Source organism: Lutra lutra, chromosome 5 (genome assembly GCF_902655055.1).
Source record: "Lutra lutra chromosome 5, mLutLut1.2, whole genome shotgun sequence".
NCBI lineage: Eukaryota > Metazoa > Chordata > Mammalia > Carnivora > Mustelidae > Lutra > Lutra lutra.
In genome coordinates this window covers 688665-704568 of record NC_062282.1, presented here as the reverse complement: position 1 = coordinate 704568, position 15904 = coordinate 688665, and the positions used below count along the sequence as shown (strand labels likewise).

General features: G+C 65.6%; 1 protein-coding gene across 1 annotated transcript; it reads right to left on the bottom strand.

The window, feature by feature from the left end:
• Window positions 1–475: 475 nt before the first annotated feature.
• On the bottom strand, window positions 476–15363 carry SLC6A19 (solute carrier family 6 member 19). Its single transcript, XM_047730948.1, has 13 exons — window positions 15045–15363; window positions 9578–9718; window positions 8911–9048; window positions 7450–7631; window positions 7024–7134; window positions 6681–6793; window positions 5066–5194; window positions 4827–4983; window positions 3011–3215; window positions 2760–2919; window positions 1027–1189; window positions 601–859; window positions 476–529 (listed from the first exon to the last, which is right to left on the bottom strand). The coding sequence occupies exons 1-12, from the start codon at window positions 15244–15246 to the stop codon at window positions 656–658; spliced, it is 1905 nt and encodes a 634-aa protein (XP_047586904.1). The 5' UTR covers window positions 15247–15363; the 3' UTR covers window positions 476–529; window positions 601–655.
• Window positions 15364–15904: the final 541 nt, after the last annotated feature.

Sequence of the window (15904 nt, the reverse complement as noted above, 5' to 3'; positions counted from 1 at the left end):
CTGGAGCTGAGCGGCCGAGGCCGCATCCTGCTCCCGTTTCCTGCTGGCAGCTCGGCCTCCCCACGACACCCCGGCCGGGACTCTCCCTTGCGCAGACGTGGCGGGACCGGGCAGCAGCACCCGCTCCCCACACCCGTGACAAAGGCAGGCGCGAGGGCCCTGGGGTTGTGCAGCAGGCGTGTATGCGTGTGTGCGCGTGTGTGTGTACACACACAAACATGGACACATGGCCATGTGTGCACAAACACACGTGTGCCCAACACATTTATACAACACACACACGAGCCACAGTCACGCACACTGCACATGTACGCACACGCCCACAAATCTTCAAACACGTGCACACACTTAGACATGACCACATACACGCATCACACACACTTCCCTACAGCCCCCCATGCACAGTCCTACATGTCACACTCTCACACGTGTACACGAACTTCTGCACACGCACACTCACACACGCACACCCCCGCATACCTGTGTAGCACAAGCACACTCATGCACACTTGTGCACATGCACTCGCACACACATGCACACTCACATGTGTGAGATCTTACAGTACACATAAACACACACACACTCACATGTGCACACATGTGTGTGGCCTGGAACTTCCCAACACCAACAGCCACACACGCTGGGCTGCGCCACTCAGGACTTCAGGTCCCCATTGACAGAGGCCGTGGACAGCCCGCTGACCAGCCCCTGGCGGTCCCCCGGCCTCTGGCAGCGGTTCTGGAGCAGCTTGTAGATGGCAAAGCCGGGGATGACCAGGCAGGGCACCCCAGCCACAATGACGACCACAGCGTACACCCAGCCCGGGTATGTGACCTTCTGGGATTTGGGAAATTCCTCCTGGGGAGAGAGCAGCAGTGAGCAGCCCGCGGGGTCTCCCTCGGGGCAAGCGCCCCTGCCCCGCGGGTCAGCTCCTGGCCCTTGTGGGGGAGGGGAGGTACACCCCAGGCTCCCCACCCTACAGGAGCAAGACCGCCCCTGCGCCCCCCGGCCGCCCGGCGGCTCACGTAGGCAGGGTCCCAGACGCTGTAGACCAGCTCCTCGTTGACCTTGACCACGAGGAAGAACAGGAAGATGACCAGCATGAGCAGCGGGCTGGCCACTCTCCATGCGACTTGCCAGAAGATGTTGGGCTTGTGGCCGATCATGAACTCGATGTCCCTGTTAAACCTGGACACAAGGCGGGAAGGAAGCCATCAGGGGTTTCTCCGTGAGCCAGCGACCCCGGCGCAGCAGAGGGCGGCCGGCTGTGCAACCCTGACGGCGTCGCCATCTCCGGTGCCCCAGCCCCGTCTTCCTCTGCCCAGAGACCCGCCGCCTCCAGGAGAGCCCAGTTCCTGCATCAGAAGCCCCCTTGGGAGGTCAGCGGGATGCTCCACTGTCCGCAGTGCAGCTGCCCGGAGCTCCAGACGGTAAACTCGCCACGTGGACTCGTGCAGAGCTGCGGCCCGTGCATCTAGGGCGGAGGACGACCCGGCCAGCAGCCCCGTCCCAGCCTCCCACCAGGGCTGTAGCCTTGCACCGTCTCCCGCCCGTCCGGGCCGGACTCTCTTCTGCACCGGAGTCCACTGTCTCTAGATGTCGGCGCGGAGTACGCAGAACGGGACCACGCACTGTCCAGGGCCGCAGAGAGTCCACAGGACACTGCTGGCCAGGCCTCGTCCCCAGGTGGGACCCAGCAGGAGTCTCCTGTGTGCAGGGCTATCCTCCCTATGGCGTGTTGAACGGTGCTCTGCCAGCGTCTGGCTTCAAACTGTCCTCAGACGGTCACAGACAGCCGTGCCCTCATGCAGCCTGTCACGGGTCTGCATCACAACCTGCGGCGGGCACAGCAGCCTTCCTCTGCAGTGTCTGGTGGTGTCGTGGCAGCAGCCCCCCACACACTCCCTGGCTCCCAGGCGGGTTCGCGGTGTGTTGTGCAAATCCGCATTCGTGCAGGGAGCTCTCGTGGGTGTAGAGGAGGCTCTCCAACGGCTTGTATGTGCTTTATGGTAACAGACGCAGGCAGGTGGTCTCTGAGGCCCTGGGGAGCCCATCTCCCAGCGAGAGCCCAGGTGCCATGTTCTGGGCCTGTGGTCCTCTCTGATCAGGGCCTGATGTCCTGAGTGTCTGGCCACATAGACCTCAGACGAGCCTGCTCACCCACTTTACTTCTCTCTGTCTAGAAAGGCCTGGAGCACCCCACGATGGAGCTCCCTCCCCTTGGGCCTGGTGGCCTCCTTGGGACCCCATGGGGCAGCCTGGATCTCTGCAGTGGGAGCCCCATTGCCCACACCTGGCCCTCATGTCTGCTGCCTGTAACCCAGCCCCGGGGCTGCTCTGCCCACCTGGCCCATCTGCCCGCATCTCGGGCTGCCTGTGTGGGACTCGGGCCGCCTGCGCGGGACATGGTAGTATTTTGCCTTCAACTGATGGTTCAGTGACGACCTTTCCTACCCTGCGACTCAGGCCACACGGTCTCTATTTCCCTCCACGGTAGCGCTTTGCTCTCCTTCCACCCCCGAGATGCTGGCGAGTGCCCCGTCTGCCGGGTCCGGAAGCGTCTGGAAGCTGGAGGGCACACTGTGTGGACCGCTTTGGTGGACATCCGTCCGTGGCCTAGCCCCTCTGCCCTCGGCCACACAGGCGTCAGGCCCGTGCACGCTCGGCCCCAAGTCACGGCGGCACTGTCCCGCCCCACCCCAAAAGCAGACCCACTGACCCCGTTGGAAACCGCCTGCCGCCACGGCCTCCCTCCTACCTGTCCACGCCGTACACATACACGACGGCGAACATCTCACAGAAGGCGATGACGAGCAGCGGGATGGAGCCCGCGTAGCCGTCCAGCAGGGAGAGCCAGTACTGGCCGGAGTTTAGCGTGAAGACGAAGGCCAGCAGGTACGTCCCCAGGCAGATGAGGCCTGCGGGGCAGAGAACGAGGCCGCTGCGGACTGAGGCCCCGCGCCCTGGCCGCGCCCCGGGAGCCGTACTCGCCGCCCCGGCTCCACGCACCCGTGAGCAGCTCCTTGGGCCACTTCTTTGGGATGATCCTGAGGTCCTGCAGGGGCACGACCACGCCCTCCATGTTCCCGAACATGGACGACAGGCCCAGGCAGAACAGCATGATGAAGAACAGCACGGACCACAGCGGGGACAAGGGCATCTTGGTGATGGCCTCCGTGAAGACGATGAAGGCCAGCCCGGTGCCCTCCACGCCCTGTAGGGGTGGGGCGGTGTCACGGAGGTACGAGGTCCCCCAGGGCCCCTCCCAGGCCCCGTCCTTCCCAGACAGCACCACAGGCGCCGAGCCCCACCGGGCGAGCAGAGGGCTGAGCCGAGCCATTTGGAGAAAAACCAGAACCTGTGTTTTAGGCCCCGCTGTATTTTTAAAGCTGAACCAGTCTGACGACCAGGAAAGGGCTGCCCTGCTCAGCGGCCGTCAGGGCCCCGGGCTGCCCAGACAGACCCGCAGCCACTGCAGAGGCCATCTGCTCGCTGAGACACATGCCGCACAGATGGGCTAAGGGTGTGAGGTGACCTCCACGAGGCCTGAGCCAGTGCCCAGAGCTGACATCCCGGACCTGCGGCCAGTGGCCCGGCTGAGCGGCCGCGGGCAGGGCGTGGGCTCCAACGCCGGGCAGGGGCGGAAGCCCCAAATGGGTCTGCGAGACCCCTGTTGTGGCCCCTCCCCCCAGGTGTGTCCGGCGGGGTTGGTGGCTGAGTGAGGCGCCCCGGGCCCAGCACTCCCTGCCGTCCTGCCCCTGTCCCCGGGACTCTCTCCCAAGTCAGGGCTCCCAAAGCAACTTCACAGCATTTCCAAGTTCAGAGGACATGGCTGCTGCCTTCTGCGCACAGATCCTCCCCGGGGCCGCGCAGGGAGTTTAGGAGGAGAGGGTAGCGGCCAGCATCTGTGCGTCGCGCCGGGGAGCATCTCGCACCCCCATGGGTGGACGGGAGTGAGGGGCCAGCCGGCCCCAGGACACAAACTCTCCATTCTCTCTGCAGAACTTCTTGAGAAGGCAAAACCGGGGCAGAAGCACCGGCGGGACCCTGGGCGGGTGCGGGGTGGTGGGGTTGGGACTCAGCGCCCCGGGGATGCTCAGCGCACAGCCCCGAGCACTGACTCCTCCCTCAGCTTCCAGAGGAGAAAGAATTCAGAGTCTCCGGTGCCCTCGGACCACGCCACCCCTTGTCCGGCATGTATCGGGGGACAGACCTGGTGAGGAGACCCTCCAGTCGCCCCCCTGCTCTGCTGGCTGCGCTCACTCTTGGCACACCTCGCTCCTGTGGAGCCTGTCACCCCCGGCCACTGGACTCCGTGCCAGGCCCTGAACATGTGTGACCTGTCCCCAGACAGTGCATGGGTCCAAAGTAGAAAATTACAAAATTTAAGTCACATTGGCCCATAAATCCTGACCACGTGCCAGCTTCGCCGCTCATCGAGCCTGGCATTCAGAGCCGTCTGTGCCTCAGAGGACGGCTTGCGGAGGACAGCTCTGCCTTGGGACAGCGGACGGTGTCAGCCAGCCCGGAGTCAGCCGTGCCCGCGAGTAAAGCGAGGTGTGGGCTCGGTCAGCACAGGCTGGCGTGTTTGTAGGAGGAATCCCAGTACTCGTGGACGTGGGGGTGTTGGTGTGTTTGACGCCGGCACTGTGGGGGGCCAGGCCGCCGGGGCCCCAGAGCCCAGCCTCGGCCTTAGGTCTGGGGCACAGGCTCTGTGGCGCCCGGGACTCTGGGCCCATCAGATCTCGGCTCACGGGGGAAGCGTGGCGCCTTTGCCCCCTGCCCCAGCCCGCAGATCCCCGGAGCACCCCCCCGGGGGCCCGACCTCTGAGAGGAAGCTGTTCATGTCACAGGTCTGGAAGTGCAGCCTCGCGAAGGCCTCGGGATCCGAGCTGTTGCACCAAAGCTTCATCTCCTCGAAGTTCTCCTGTGTCACGTTGCCCTCGGGCAGGTCGAACCCGTTTATGAGTGTCAGGATGTTCCTGGGAAGACAGGGGGCTGGCTGCAGGCCGGCGGCTCCCCGGAGACCACGCGTGAGCTCCGGGGTGGGGGGCCACCACGTACGTGCTGAAACAGTCGTCGAAGCGCTCCGTGGCGCGGAAGCCAATGATGGAGTAGACCACGGTGGCCGCATACACGGACGTGAAGCCGTTGATCACCGACACGATCACAGCGTCCATCTCGCAATTGTTGCTGCATGAGAACAGCGTCTGGTCACGGCCCACGGGGACGCCCCCCCGGCCGGAGTCAGCACCCAGCAGGCACAGGCACGGGGTACCCGGTGGGGAGGGTGCAGCCACGGGGGACACAGCCCACCCCGCTCTTCCCTTCCCGCCGTGTCCCCAGGTCCCCGCCACACTGGCCCAGGAGACCTGCCCCGGGTCATGAGACCTTGAGGAGACGGGCTGGGCCCTGCCCCCTGCACTGGACACTGGAAGCCCATAGCCTGGCTCAGTGCTTCGAGAACTCAGCCCCGATGCCCCAGCCCCCCCGCCAGGGCCCACACCCTTTCGGATGCTTCCGGCCGCCTGCGTCAGAGTCAGATGACAAGCACTGGTGAGGGCAAGCAGGGATCGGGCGCTGCTGCATGGCTGGGGGGATGTGAAGTGGGGCAGGCTCCGTGGAAAACACTCCCTCGAGCCCTTAACTCCAGAGCAGCCCCGCCCCGGGTGCCCCACGGGCAGCGAAGGCATGTCGGCCCCCAAGCTTGGACACAAATGTTCGCCATCGCCAGGAGGTGGAAACAGCTCGTGTGTCCATCGGGGTGGGGGGTGCGAACAGTGTGGCCCATCCACGCCTGGGTATCCTCGGCCGTGAAGGGCAGGATGTGTGACACAGGCTGCAGCAGGGGTGGACACCGAGGAAGTCGTGCTCAGGGACGGAAGCCAGATACGGAGGACGGCTCCCGGCCATCCATGGGGTGAAAGGCCGGGAACAGGCAAGTCTGCCCAGAGAGGGAGCAGGCGGGGGCAGGGGTGGGTGCGAGAGCGCACGGCACAGGTCTCCCTCGGGGCGAGGGCGTGCTCTGGGGCTGGTGCCGGGGCTGGCACAGCTGGGAATGTGACTGCACCAGCCGCTGGTGAGCACTGAGTGGGCAAATGGCCCCAGCTGAGAAGCACCTGCTGTCAGGTCCGTCCCCTCGGCTGCTCCCCTGTCCCACTGACACTACAGCCAGCGGGTGAGCCCACCTGGCCCCACGCCCGTCCTGTCTACTCCCGTGGCTTGTCTGTCTCTCTGCTGGACCATGGGTCCCAGCAGGACGGTCCTGGTGCACCAGGTGGGGCACAGGGAGGTGCCCCATAATACTTGTGGAGGTGAAGGTCCCTCGCAGTTTGGACCCCTTCCATGAGGGTGTCAGGCCATGGTGGACGGCAGAGGCCGGCCCTCCTGGGGTCCTGGGTGCTGAGGCACGATAGGGAGTGTTGGGGGGTGAACACCAGCACTTGTGATCGCTGGGGCAAAGGCACCCAGGGGAGGCCGGGTCGTAAACGTGTCTCCCTGGGGATGCCTCGCTCCTGAAAGCCCTCCTGAGGCCACAGCACACCTCTTTGCACCCATGGCCATAGCCCTACAGGGACCCGGGGTCAGCAGGGCCACCCTTATGCCTTCCTCCACTCACCCTCCCTGGGGGTGGGGAGGCCGAGGCACAGGGCGGGCAGGCAGAGCCCCCAACACTCACTGCACAAAGTTGTAGCTGGAGAAGGAGATGAGGCCCCCAAAGGCCAGCGAGAAGGAGTAGAAGACCTGAGCCCCCGCATCCAGCCAGGTGACAGGGTTGGCCAGCTCCGTGACCTGCAGCCGGACAGAGACCCTCAGCTGCGCTCGGAAGGTCTGGGGACAGGGACGCAGGGCTCCTGGAGGGGACAGCTGGTGCATGGCCCGGTGGTGGCCGCCCTTGGTCCACATGGTCACCATCGAGCAGACAGGCCTTGCCTGGACGCCACAAGGGGCCCAGAGCTGGCCGTCCCCCAGTCTGGCCTCCGCTGGGCCGTCTGGGCCTGGGCCGACCTCGGGAGACTCACGTTGGGCGTGAAGAGGAACACGATGCCGTTGGTGGCTCCCTTCAGCGTCAGGCCGCGGATGAGGAAGATGGTTAGGACGACGTAGGGCAGCGTAGAGGTGATGTACACGGCCTGCGGACAGGGCAGGTGTGGGCCAAGGGGCTGGCGGAGCCAAGCGGGCTCCCGAGGAGAAGGGGCGACAGCGTGGGACCTCCAGCCCGCCCCTCCCTGCATGCCCGGCCCCCAGGCTGCAGGCAGGAAGAGGCACCCACTCCCCATGCCACCCGCCTCCTGAACCTGCGGCGGTCCGGCTCCCCGGTCAGAGCTCTCGTGGCCACTTGCCCGCAGCCCTTTGAGTGCGTTCTTGAGCACGGGGGCAGCAGAGGCCCCTCCCCAACAGTGGGCACGTGGGGCCCTCGCAGCGGCTGAGCGGGGCCCCCCCAGCACCTTCCCAGTGGTCTCGATCCCACGGATGGTGCAGACGTAGAGGACGCTCCAGGCACAGGTCAGGCAGAGCAGGACCCACCACTGGATGGAGCCGGAGTCGCTGATGGAGGTGGAGATGTTGAGGGTCTCCCGGTACCAGAAATAGTCCACGGAGGAGCTGCGGGCACACTCGTCCACGTAGCCTGGGGCGGGCGTCCCCACCAGTCAGAGCGGGTCAGGGAGTGCGAGCTGCCGCAAAGGACAGGGAGCCCAGCCCCGAACTGTGCTTCGGGACAGTGACAGTAGGGACGACGTACACACACATCTGTGCACACAAGCATGCCTGTGCACGCCTGCACACGTGCACACACCCACACACGTGTGCACACGAACACACCTACACACGGTGCACATTCACACAACACACGCACATGTGTGCACACTCACGCAGACACGACTCGTGGGCACGAGGCCTCCGCTGCCTCCCTTCTCCCTCTTGCCCCTGCTACAGGCACATAAGAGACCCACAGGCTGAGCTGGGAGTCGGCCCTTGCCAGGTGCTCTGCCGCGCACGGGTCACAGGTCTCTACCGTTCCCTGGCTGAGGCCCACCCTAGGCAATGGTGTTCAACCTCACACGGTCTCATCCCTTTGGGTTCCAGGGTCCTGGGTGCCCTTCCAGGCCAGCCTGACACCCCGAGAAGAGGGAAACCATCTAGTCCTGGAGGGCCCCCACCCCTTCCCCAGAGACAGGGACTGTGCCCTGAATGGTCCTCGAAAGCAGCAAGGGAGGCCATGGGGGAGGGCCCTGTCCTTTCTCGACTCCGAGGGGCCCATCTTGTCGGCCCCAACCCCAGCACGTCTGGAGGGATCCATGCGGCAAACCACACTGGCCACATCTGCTTTTTGGGCCCACGCTCACAACACAGGCTGTCCACGTCCCGATGGGCGTGTGTGCCCATAGCCCAGCCCCGTGACCTCACACGTCCCCATGCCCTCACGGGCCACAGCCTAGGGCCTGGTCCCCCCTTCCCTGAAGGCCCTCCACCCACAGAAGGAGCAGACGGTGAGGGGCGAGAGCGCTCTGCAGACAGAGCCTCCGGGGACTGGGCGGGAAAGGCCAGTGGGGATCAGGACACTGCCCTGCAGATGTGGGGAGCAGCTCTCTGGGGCACCTGGAACCCCACATCCGCTGCCTGCATGGGGAGGCCGGGTGGGCAGGTGTCCCCATTTCCTCCGTACAACAGAGGAAGAGGGAAGCCAGCCTATTTAAGGGCTTTTCTCCTGCGACGTGACTTTGTTTAATGCCCGTTTGCCTTAAATGGGCTCTGGTTTTGCAAGACCTGAGCTACGGCAGCTCCGGAACTTGGAAATCACAGGGCGGCTCTTCGTGGGCCGTGGGCCACATGTCCCAGGGCGCGGCTCCCCCCACAGCCAGCGCCAGGTCTCCAGCCCCCCACCGCCGGCCCCACCAAGGTCTCACCTGTCTGGTTGGCGTTGAGCGGGCACTCGCTCCAGGGCAGGGGGTCCTGGAAGGAGTTGAAGAAGTACCACATGACCCAGGCGATGATGGTGTTGTAGTAGTAGCCCACCATGAAGGACACGAACATGGACGCAATGCCTGGGGGGACCAGACCGTCACTGCTCAGGAGTGGCGGGGGGGGCGTTGAGAGGATGAGGGGTCGGGGTTGGATGGAGAGGTCAGCGCTGGGCAGGGTCAGCTCTGGGGGGGAGGGGCTGGCACTGGGGGGAGGGGTCAATGTGGGGGTAGGGGGTCAGCGCTGGGGTGAGGGGTCAGTGCTAGGAAGGAACTCAGTGGTCAGTGCCCCTCCTGGTCAGTCTGGCCATTGCTGAGCCCTGATCTGGGCGGGGAGGAGGGGCTCTACACTCCATGCATGTCTATACCTTCCCATGCCCTGGGCACCTGGGACTCAGGATGGCCTCAGCTGCCCGGCTGGTCCCTGGTAGCCGGGAGTGATGGGGCCTGGACCTGTGGCCCACGGTCCCCTGAGATCCCAAGGATGGGTTTGCACAGGCCTGGGCGTGGAGCCCTGGGCCCCTCCTGTCCCCGAAATTAGGCAGAGAGAGCAAAGAAGGAAGGGGGGATGCCTCTGCGAACCCTGGCTCTGGGCAGGGCCCTGGACACGCACCGACGCCCTTCAGGGCTGGGTGGATGGAGCTCCAGACGCCCACACTCCCCTTCCGCAGCCTCTGCCCGATGGCAAACTCCAGGTGCAGCAGGGGGATGCCCTCCAGGACCAGCAGGATGAGGAACGGGATCATAAAGGCGCCTGTGTGGGGAGAAGGCAGTGATGCGGGCAGGGGGCAGCATGTGGGAGGCCCCTCTGGGAACACTGTGTTTGTCGACAGCGCCTCAGAACGGCGGCACAAACATGGGCCTGGGACTCACGGCCACGGGCACCATTTGCCACGGAGCTGCCCTGCACCGCCGCCCCGCGGTAGCGTCTGTCACAGCACACGGCAACCCCTGGGAATGAGCCGGTGAGCCCTGTCGCTGTGCTAGACGGAGCGTGGGGAGGCACGACAACCTCCGCTGGGCGGTGGGGAAGGGTCAGAGGGGACAGTTCCCGAGAGCCCAGGGTTCCGAGCCTGACCCGGAGGTGGCGCACCAGAGGGGGTCATTCTGAGCCTCGGGAGGCCAGCCTGGACGTGCGCGAGCACGGGCCTCACCGCCCTCGTGGAGTCACCAGGACCCCCGGCATCTCACAAAACCCCCAGCTTTGGTGCCGGAGAGCAGGTTAAGGAGGGAAATTGTAAAGGCGACCACTGGGGTCCCCAGACTGCCTAGAAGCCCAGGAAGCTCTCCAGGCGCAGCCACGGCGAGGGACGGTGCCGAGCATGGCCCAGCAGGGATGAGAGCAGCCGTGGTCCCCACCGGCCTGGACGCGGGCCAGGATGCGGCTCTGCGGTGGAGACCGGACGCTTCCTGCTTCAGGACTGACAGTGGGATTTGGGTCTCCGCCTTGTAGCCACAGGCACTGGACTCCCTAGACCCCTGTGGACCGAGACCCCTGAGCTGGGCTATTTTCTCTCCAGGATGGCTCTCGGTTTGCCCTTATGGGGGCCGGCCATGACCTGCTGAGGGACGGTACTGGCCCCTGCCCGGCTTGGGGTCCCGCCCCACGAGGAGGGGCATTTGGGACAGCCTCAGGCCGCTCTGCTCCCCACCTCCCGCCCCTGCGTCCTTTCTCCCCATGTTCTCCAGCCCCTGGCCCGAAGCCACAACGCCCCCTGCTCCTGTCCCAAATTGTTCGTTCTGCTTGTCCTTCTCCCCGAATCTGTCATATCCTTCACCCCAAGCCCACTCCTCCCACCCCCACACCTGCACTAGCCGCTTCCACCTCCGGGTGCTGGTCTCCTGGTCAGGGTGGGGCTCAGCCCCTGACCTAGAGGTCCCCGGGGGGAGGCAGGCGGCGGCACTGTCCGTGCCTGAGGGCATGAGTGTCTCTGTGTGCATGTGCGCAGGTGGGAGGGTGTGTGTGTAAGTGTGTGGGTGGGTGTGTCCACATGTGTGCATGTGTCTGTGCATGCCTGCATGTGCGTGTGTGAGTGGGACAGAGCCACAGCCCTCTCTCTCTTCTCTCCTCTGCACATGTCCTCCGTCCTTCTGTCTGTGGGGTCCTCATGCTGGGAGGGCCAGGCCTCCTGCCATGGGTCGTTGTCCTACACATAGGACTGCCCGAGTGGCCTCACTCCCCAGCCGGGGCTCCAGGGCCAGGCTCCTTCAGAAGCTGGGGCTGCGTCAGAGGCAGGGGTCCAAGTTCCAGGAACTCAGGGGTGTGGGCTTGACAATGACAAAAAAGCAAATCCAAGGACAGGTACCAGGAGAGGAAGAGCCACCAGCTAGATTCCCCCTGGGTATGGGGGCACAGCCCGGGCCACTCAGAGCCCAGCAGGGTCACCGTGTCAGTGAGGGTCTAGTTACAAAAAGAAAAGACTTTCCTCTCCAATGTCTCCTTAGGGGCTTGATCTGAAAACCTTCGAGCAAAAGTACCAAGAAAACAAGTGCACAGTAGCACAAAGTTTGCAAACATCCTTCAATCCCATCCCCTTGTCTCGTGACGCTGCTCTCACCACCGGTCTCCCTGCCCCTCAACCGTCAGCAGGAATCTCCTATTCATACTTGGAAACCTCACTGGGAGACCCCCTTATCCAGGACGCGTCTGCCCCTGCCTGTGCTCCTGGCACCCTCCCACACAGGAGCTTCTCCGGGCCCACAGACCAGTGGGTCCCTGTGCGTCAGGCTCGGCTTCCAGTGGGCATGGCCCGTGGAGGGAGGGAGCGGGAGGATGGGGGGCATGGGTCCACGCCACCCCCCAGGGGGAGCCCTCTGTGTCCCTTGGGGCCCGCCCGCCTGGCGCACCCAGCCCCAGGACCTCAGCCCCTTGCTCATCCCCAGGACGAGCATGTTCTCCAGCAATACCTACTTCCAGAGAAAGCCCCAGGGACACACGGCTTTCCTTTTAGAACCAGTGGGGAAAGGCGAGGGAAGCAGGGAGGACAGAGGCGGGAGAGCGGCCAGCAGGCACAGTGGCGCCCAGATGTGGTTCCAAAGGTCCTGGGAGATGGGCCTCCTGGTGCTGCCCGGCGCCGGCTTGTTGGGTGGACAGGTGGAGGCGGCGGGCGGGGCAGGAGGAGTGGCTGGTGCCCACAGGAGACGTACCTGCAGGCACATCCCCCTGGCGGGGAGACTGGGCCCGGGGGGCGGGCGGTGAGCAGGTCTGCCAGAGGGGAGCCCTGTGAGCCCCTGGCCAGGCGCAGGGTCAGGGCTGGCCTGCGGAGGCGCCCAGGGGGCTGGAGGGATGGTTGCAAACCCTCGACAGGTACGGCGGGACGGACTCAGGTTTTTCCCCATTATCCGCAGCGGTCCTTGCAGATGGGCTGAGCAGCAGGTGTGCTGGGGGCACCGGCCGCCTCCCCCAGGGACCCACGGACCAGCACGGCCCCTCCCTCGCGTGTCTCTCACTGGGTCCCTAAAGGCAGCTGAGGATGGCCTCTCGCCCCCTCCCCCAGGGCCTTCCCGGCCTTCTCGCCTCCTGCCCGCAGCTCTGAGCAGACTGCGCCAGTCACAGACCCGCAGGCCGGACAGCCGTCTTGTGCGGGGATGACGCCGCAGCCATGAGCTCCTCACTCCCTGGGTCTGGCCCACCTCCTGGCCTCCGTTCCAGCTGACTGTCTGCTCTGGGGGGTCCCAGTCAGCACCTAGAGTGCCCCAGGGGGCGGCCCCGCTCTCAGCCGGCCATGGGGAGGGCACTAGATAGGGCAGCCAGGGGCGGCAGCTTGTCCAGGGCCTAGAAGTCGTGACCCTGGGATGGGAGCCACCTTGGGTTGCACACTCCTGGGGTCCTCCTCCCCTGGGCCCTGCACCCTGGAGCTCACAACGAGGCCCTTCTAGGCCCAGAAGGCTCTGCCCAAAGGGGCCTTGCCACCCCTTCCCCGTCCCCTGGGCCCACCGAGCCCCGGTGCACCCCTGGTCAGCAGGGGAGCCGTGAGGTGACTACAGACAGAGCTTGGGGGTAGAGGCTGGGGGTTCCACCCATGAGCACTGCTCCCGGCAGCCAGGATGGGGCTGGGGGCCAGAGACAGAAGAGCAAGTGGCCTCCAGCCCGAGGGCCTCCTGGTCAGGGTGGTTGGTGTGACTTAAGGAGGCAGGGGTACAGCCCAGGCCCAGCCCTCCGGAGCTCGCCGGCTGCGAGGGGTGTGGGGGCACAGGAAGGGCCCGGGAGGGCCAGCGCCGGCTCTCCTTGGCCAAGGCCTGGAAGAACCGTGCTCTTTGAGCTCACGGGGATCTCCTGAAGCGAAGCCCAGCCCGAGATGTGTTCGGGGAGGGGAGCCCGTGCCCAGAGAGCCAGCAGCCCAGGGCGGGGAGTTCAGGGGGAGGGGCCAAGAGGCCACACAGACACCAGCTTGCAGTCCTTGGTCCAAACGTCTATCCCTGACATCCCCGCCTGGGGCCACACACTAGAGTTCCTCCCAGTCAGAGCGCCTTTCCCGACACCGCCCAGTGCCTGCTCTCACCCCGCTCCCACCCGATTCCCGTCCCGGAGCCGGGACCCCGCACCTCGGTCAGGGTGGAGCTGGGCTGTGGGGACACGGCTCCCATGGGCTGGTTCAGCGACAGTCCCATCAGTCCACGGGGTCTGGGAGCAGGGTTCCCACACTGCCCCCTTGGAATCAGAGCCAGTGGGGGGGGCACCCGAAAGCCCCCATTCCCCACAGAGACTTCTCTGTGGGGCCCCACAGCCTCCGGGATTTACTTGGCAAGCGTTCCTCCGGTGGCTCGTGTGGTGCCACCTGCCCTGGCTTCGGGCTCGAGCGTCTGGCCTCCACCCACAGAGCGGGCCCACCCCTGTGGCCCCGGGGCCCCACACGGCACTGGAACGGCCCCTTTCCCCGTTAGGCGAGCTTCACGCAGCCCACAGTGGGGGGGCGGGGGAGTCTGCTCCGTGCTGAGCTCCCAGTGGAACGGAGCAGGGGTAGAGGGGTTGGGGAGACCCTAGGGCGGTCCCCGGGGGGCAGGTGACCCGGAAGTCCCAGAAGGAAGTGGCGCTGACATCAGGGGCTCTGCTCCTGGGGACCCTTCTCTCAACCCCCTGTCTCCAGCGCCACGGTCCCCCGCCTCCCAGAAGCACAGGAGGGACCAGGGAAAGACATATCCTGGGAACTCAGGGCTGCTGGGTTTGACCTGGAACCACTTCTGCTTCTCCTGAGGAAACTTTCGTATCCCAAAGCGCAGGCGAGAGCCTGTAGGTCCTTCAGAGTCAGAAGGAAAACAGCCCCTGCTGACGCCCGTCCCCGGAGCGCCGGCATCCCCAGAGCAGCTGCCTGCTGGCTCACAGAGCCAGACCCCTCTGCCTTCACCCCTCTCAGGGCTGGGGGCCAAGGCAGACAGGACATGGACACATGGGGGCCCATCCCGGAGCCCACAGGCCCTGGGAGGGTGGGCAAGGGGACAAGGCCATGAGGACACCGACTCAGCACCCCTGGGGGACCCACGGGTGGGGGAGGGGCAGGCTTGACCTGTGGAAGGAGACCCCTGGAGGCCTCTGGAGGGGTAGGAGGGGTCGAGGCCGGGGTACCCTTGTGCAGGTTGCCTGCTCCTGCCCAGCTCCTTCCTCTGTCCCTCCAGGAATGCGGCACCCAGCTCTGGCCTTAGGACATGCATAAAGCACAGGGAGAGCAGAGATGGGGCCCCATGGTGGACACGAAGACAGCTGGGCTCGCTGCCCCGCCAGACTCGGGGGGGCAGGCTCCATCCGGAGCAGTGGCCGGCTCCTCTCAGACCCCCACATGCAGGTCAGATGTGTTCGAGAACAGGGCAGGGCTCCCCACACTCGGACACTTGGACACGCAGGGTCAGGGCTGTGGACATCCCTCACTTCCTGCCACGAGCTGGGAGCAGAGGGCCCTCGACCACTGGCCCCCCAGCCCGGCCCTCGGCACACGCGTGGAGGTGCGTGGCTCTCCAAGGGAAGGCACAAATGCGTGCCGTCCTGCCTGCAGCCCCGGGGGTGCTGGCGTCCCAGGGGAACGTGGCGCCACTCACACCCAGGGCCCCAGTCTGCCATCCCCCGTTCCCCCAGCCCCGTGGCCTACCTCCGCCGTGGCTCTGGCACAGGTAAGGGAAACGCCACACGTTGCCCAGGCCCACGCAGAAGCCCACGCACGTGAGCATGTACTGGGCCTTGTTGTCCCACTTGGGCCGGGAGCTGGCCTCCTCCGCCTCAATGGTCTCCAGCTGGCCCAGGGAGGGGATCCGGGCCTCCAGGCCCGGGTTGGGTAGCACAAGCCTCACCATGGTGGTCGCCAAGCAGGTCCCTCCCCAAAGAGGCAGGCCAGCAACCGGAGGGTGAGTGGCCAGTGGCCCAGAGCCCCAGCACTTTATAGGGAACCTTTGGCACCTTGCCCCAGGCGCCTGGCGTCAGCAGATCTGATGGCCAGTCCGCCCCAGCTGTTAATGCCTTATCTGCAGAGGCTCCTCGGACCCTCGGAAGCAGCTCCGCAGGTGCCAGCCAGCCCCTCCCGCTGTGTAAACGCCCGAGTCTGCCGGCCCCCACCCCCCAGGGTGCTCCGGGACCAGACCCACACCCCCAGCTGGATAGCCTGGCGGACTCAGCGGGATGCTGCTCCTCCCCGACCCCGGGATGCTCTCTCGTGGCCACACCCACCACCCCGCAGCAGAGGGCAGCCCGGAGCGGCCCTGTCTCCCCAGCTCTCTGCCAGCAGGCTGACTGCTGGGGCATCTCTGAGCCCCCAACCCAGTCCAGGACATGAGGGGGACCCTGGGCCCTGGGAGCAGCCCACTGCCCTGTTCACACCAAGCTTGGGGCTGCCCAGACCCCTCCTGGGCCAAGCTCCAGCATGTGGGGCCCAGAGCTATTATGGACTCAGGGCCTCTAGGACTCGGGGACCCAGACTGGTCTCCAGGGCTCTCTGGCCCACGGACTTCCCCGAGG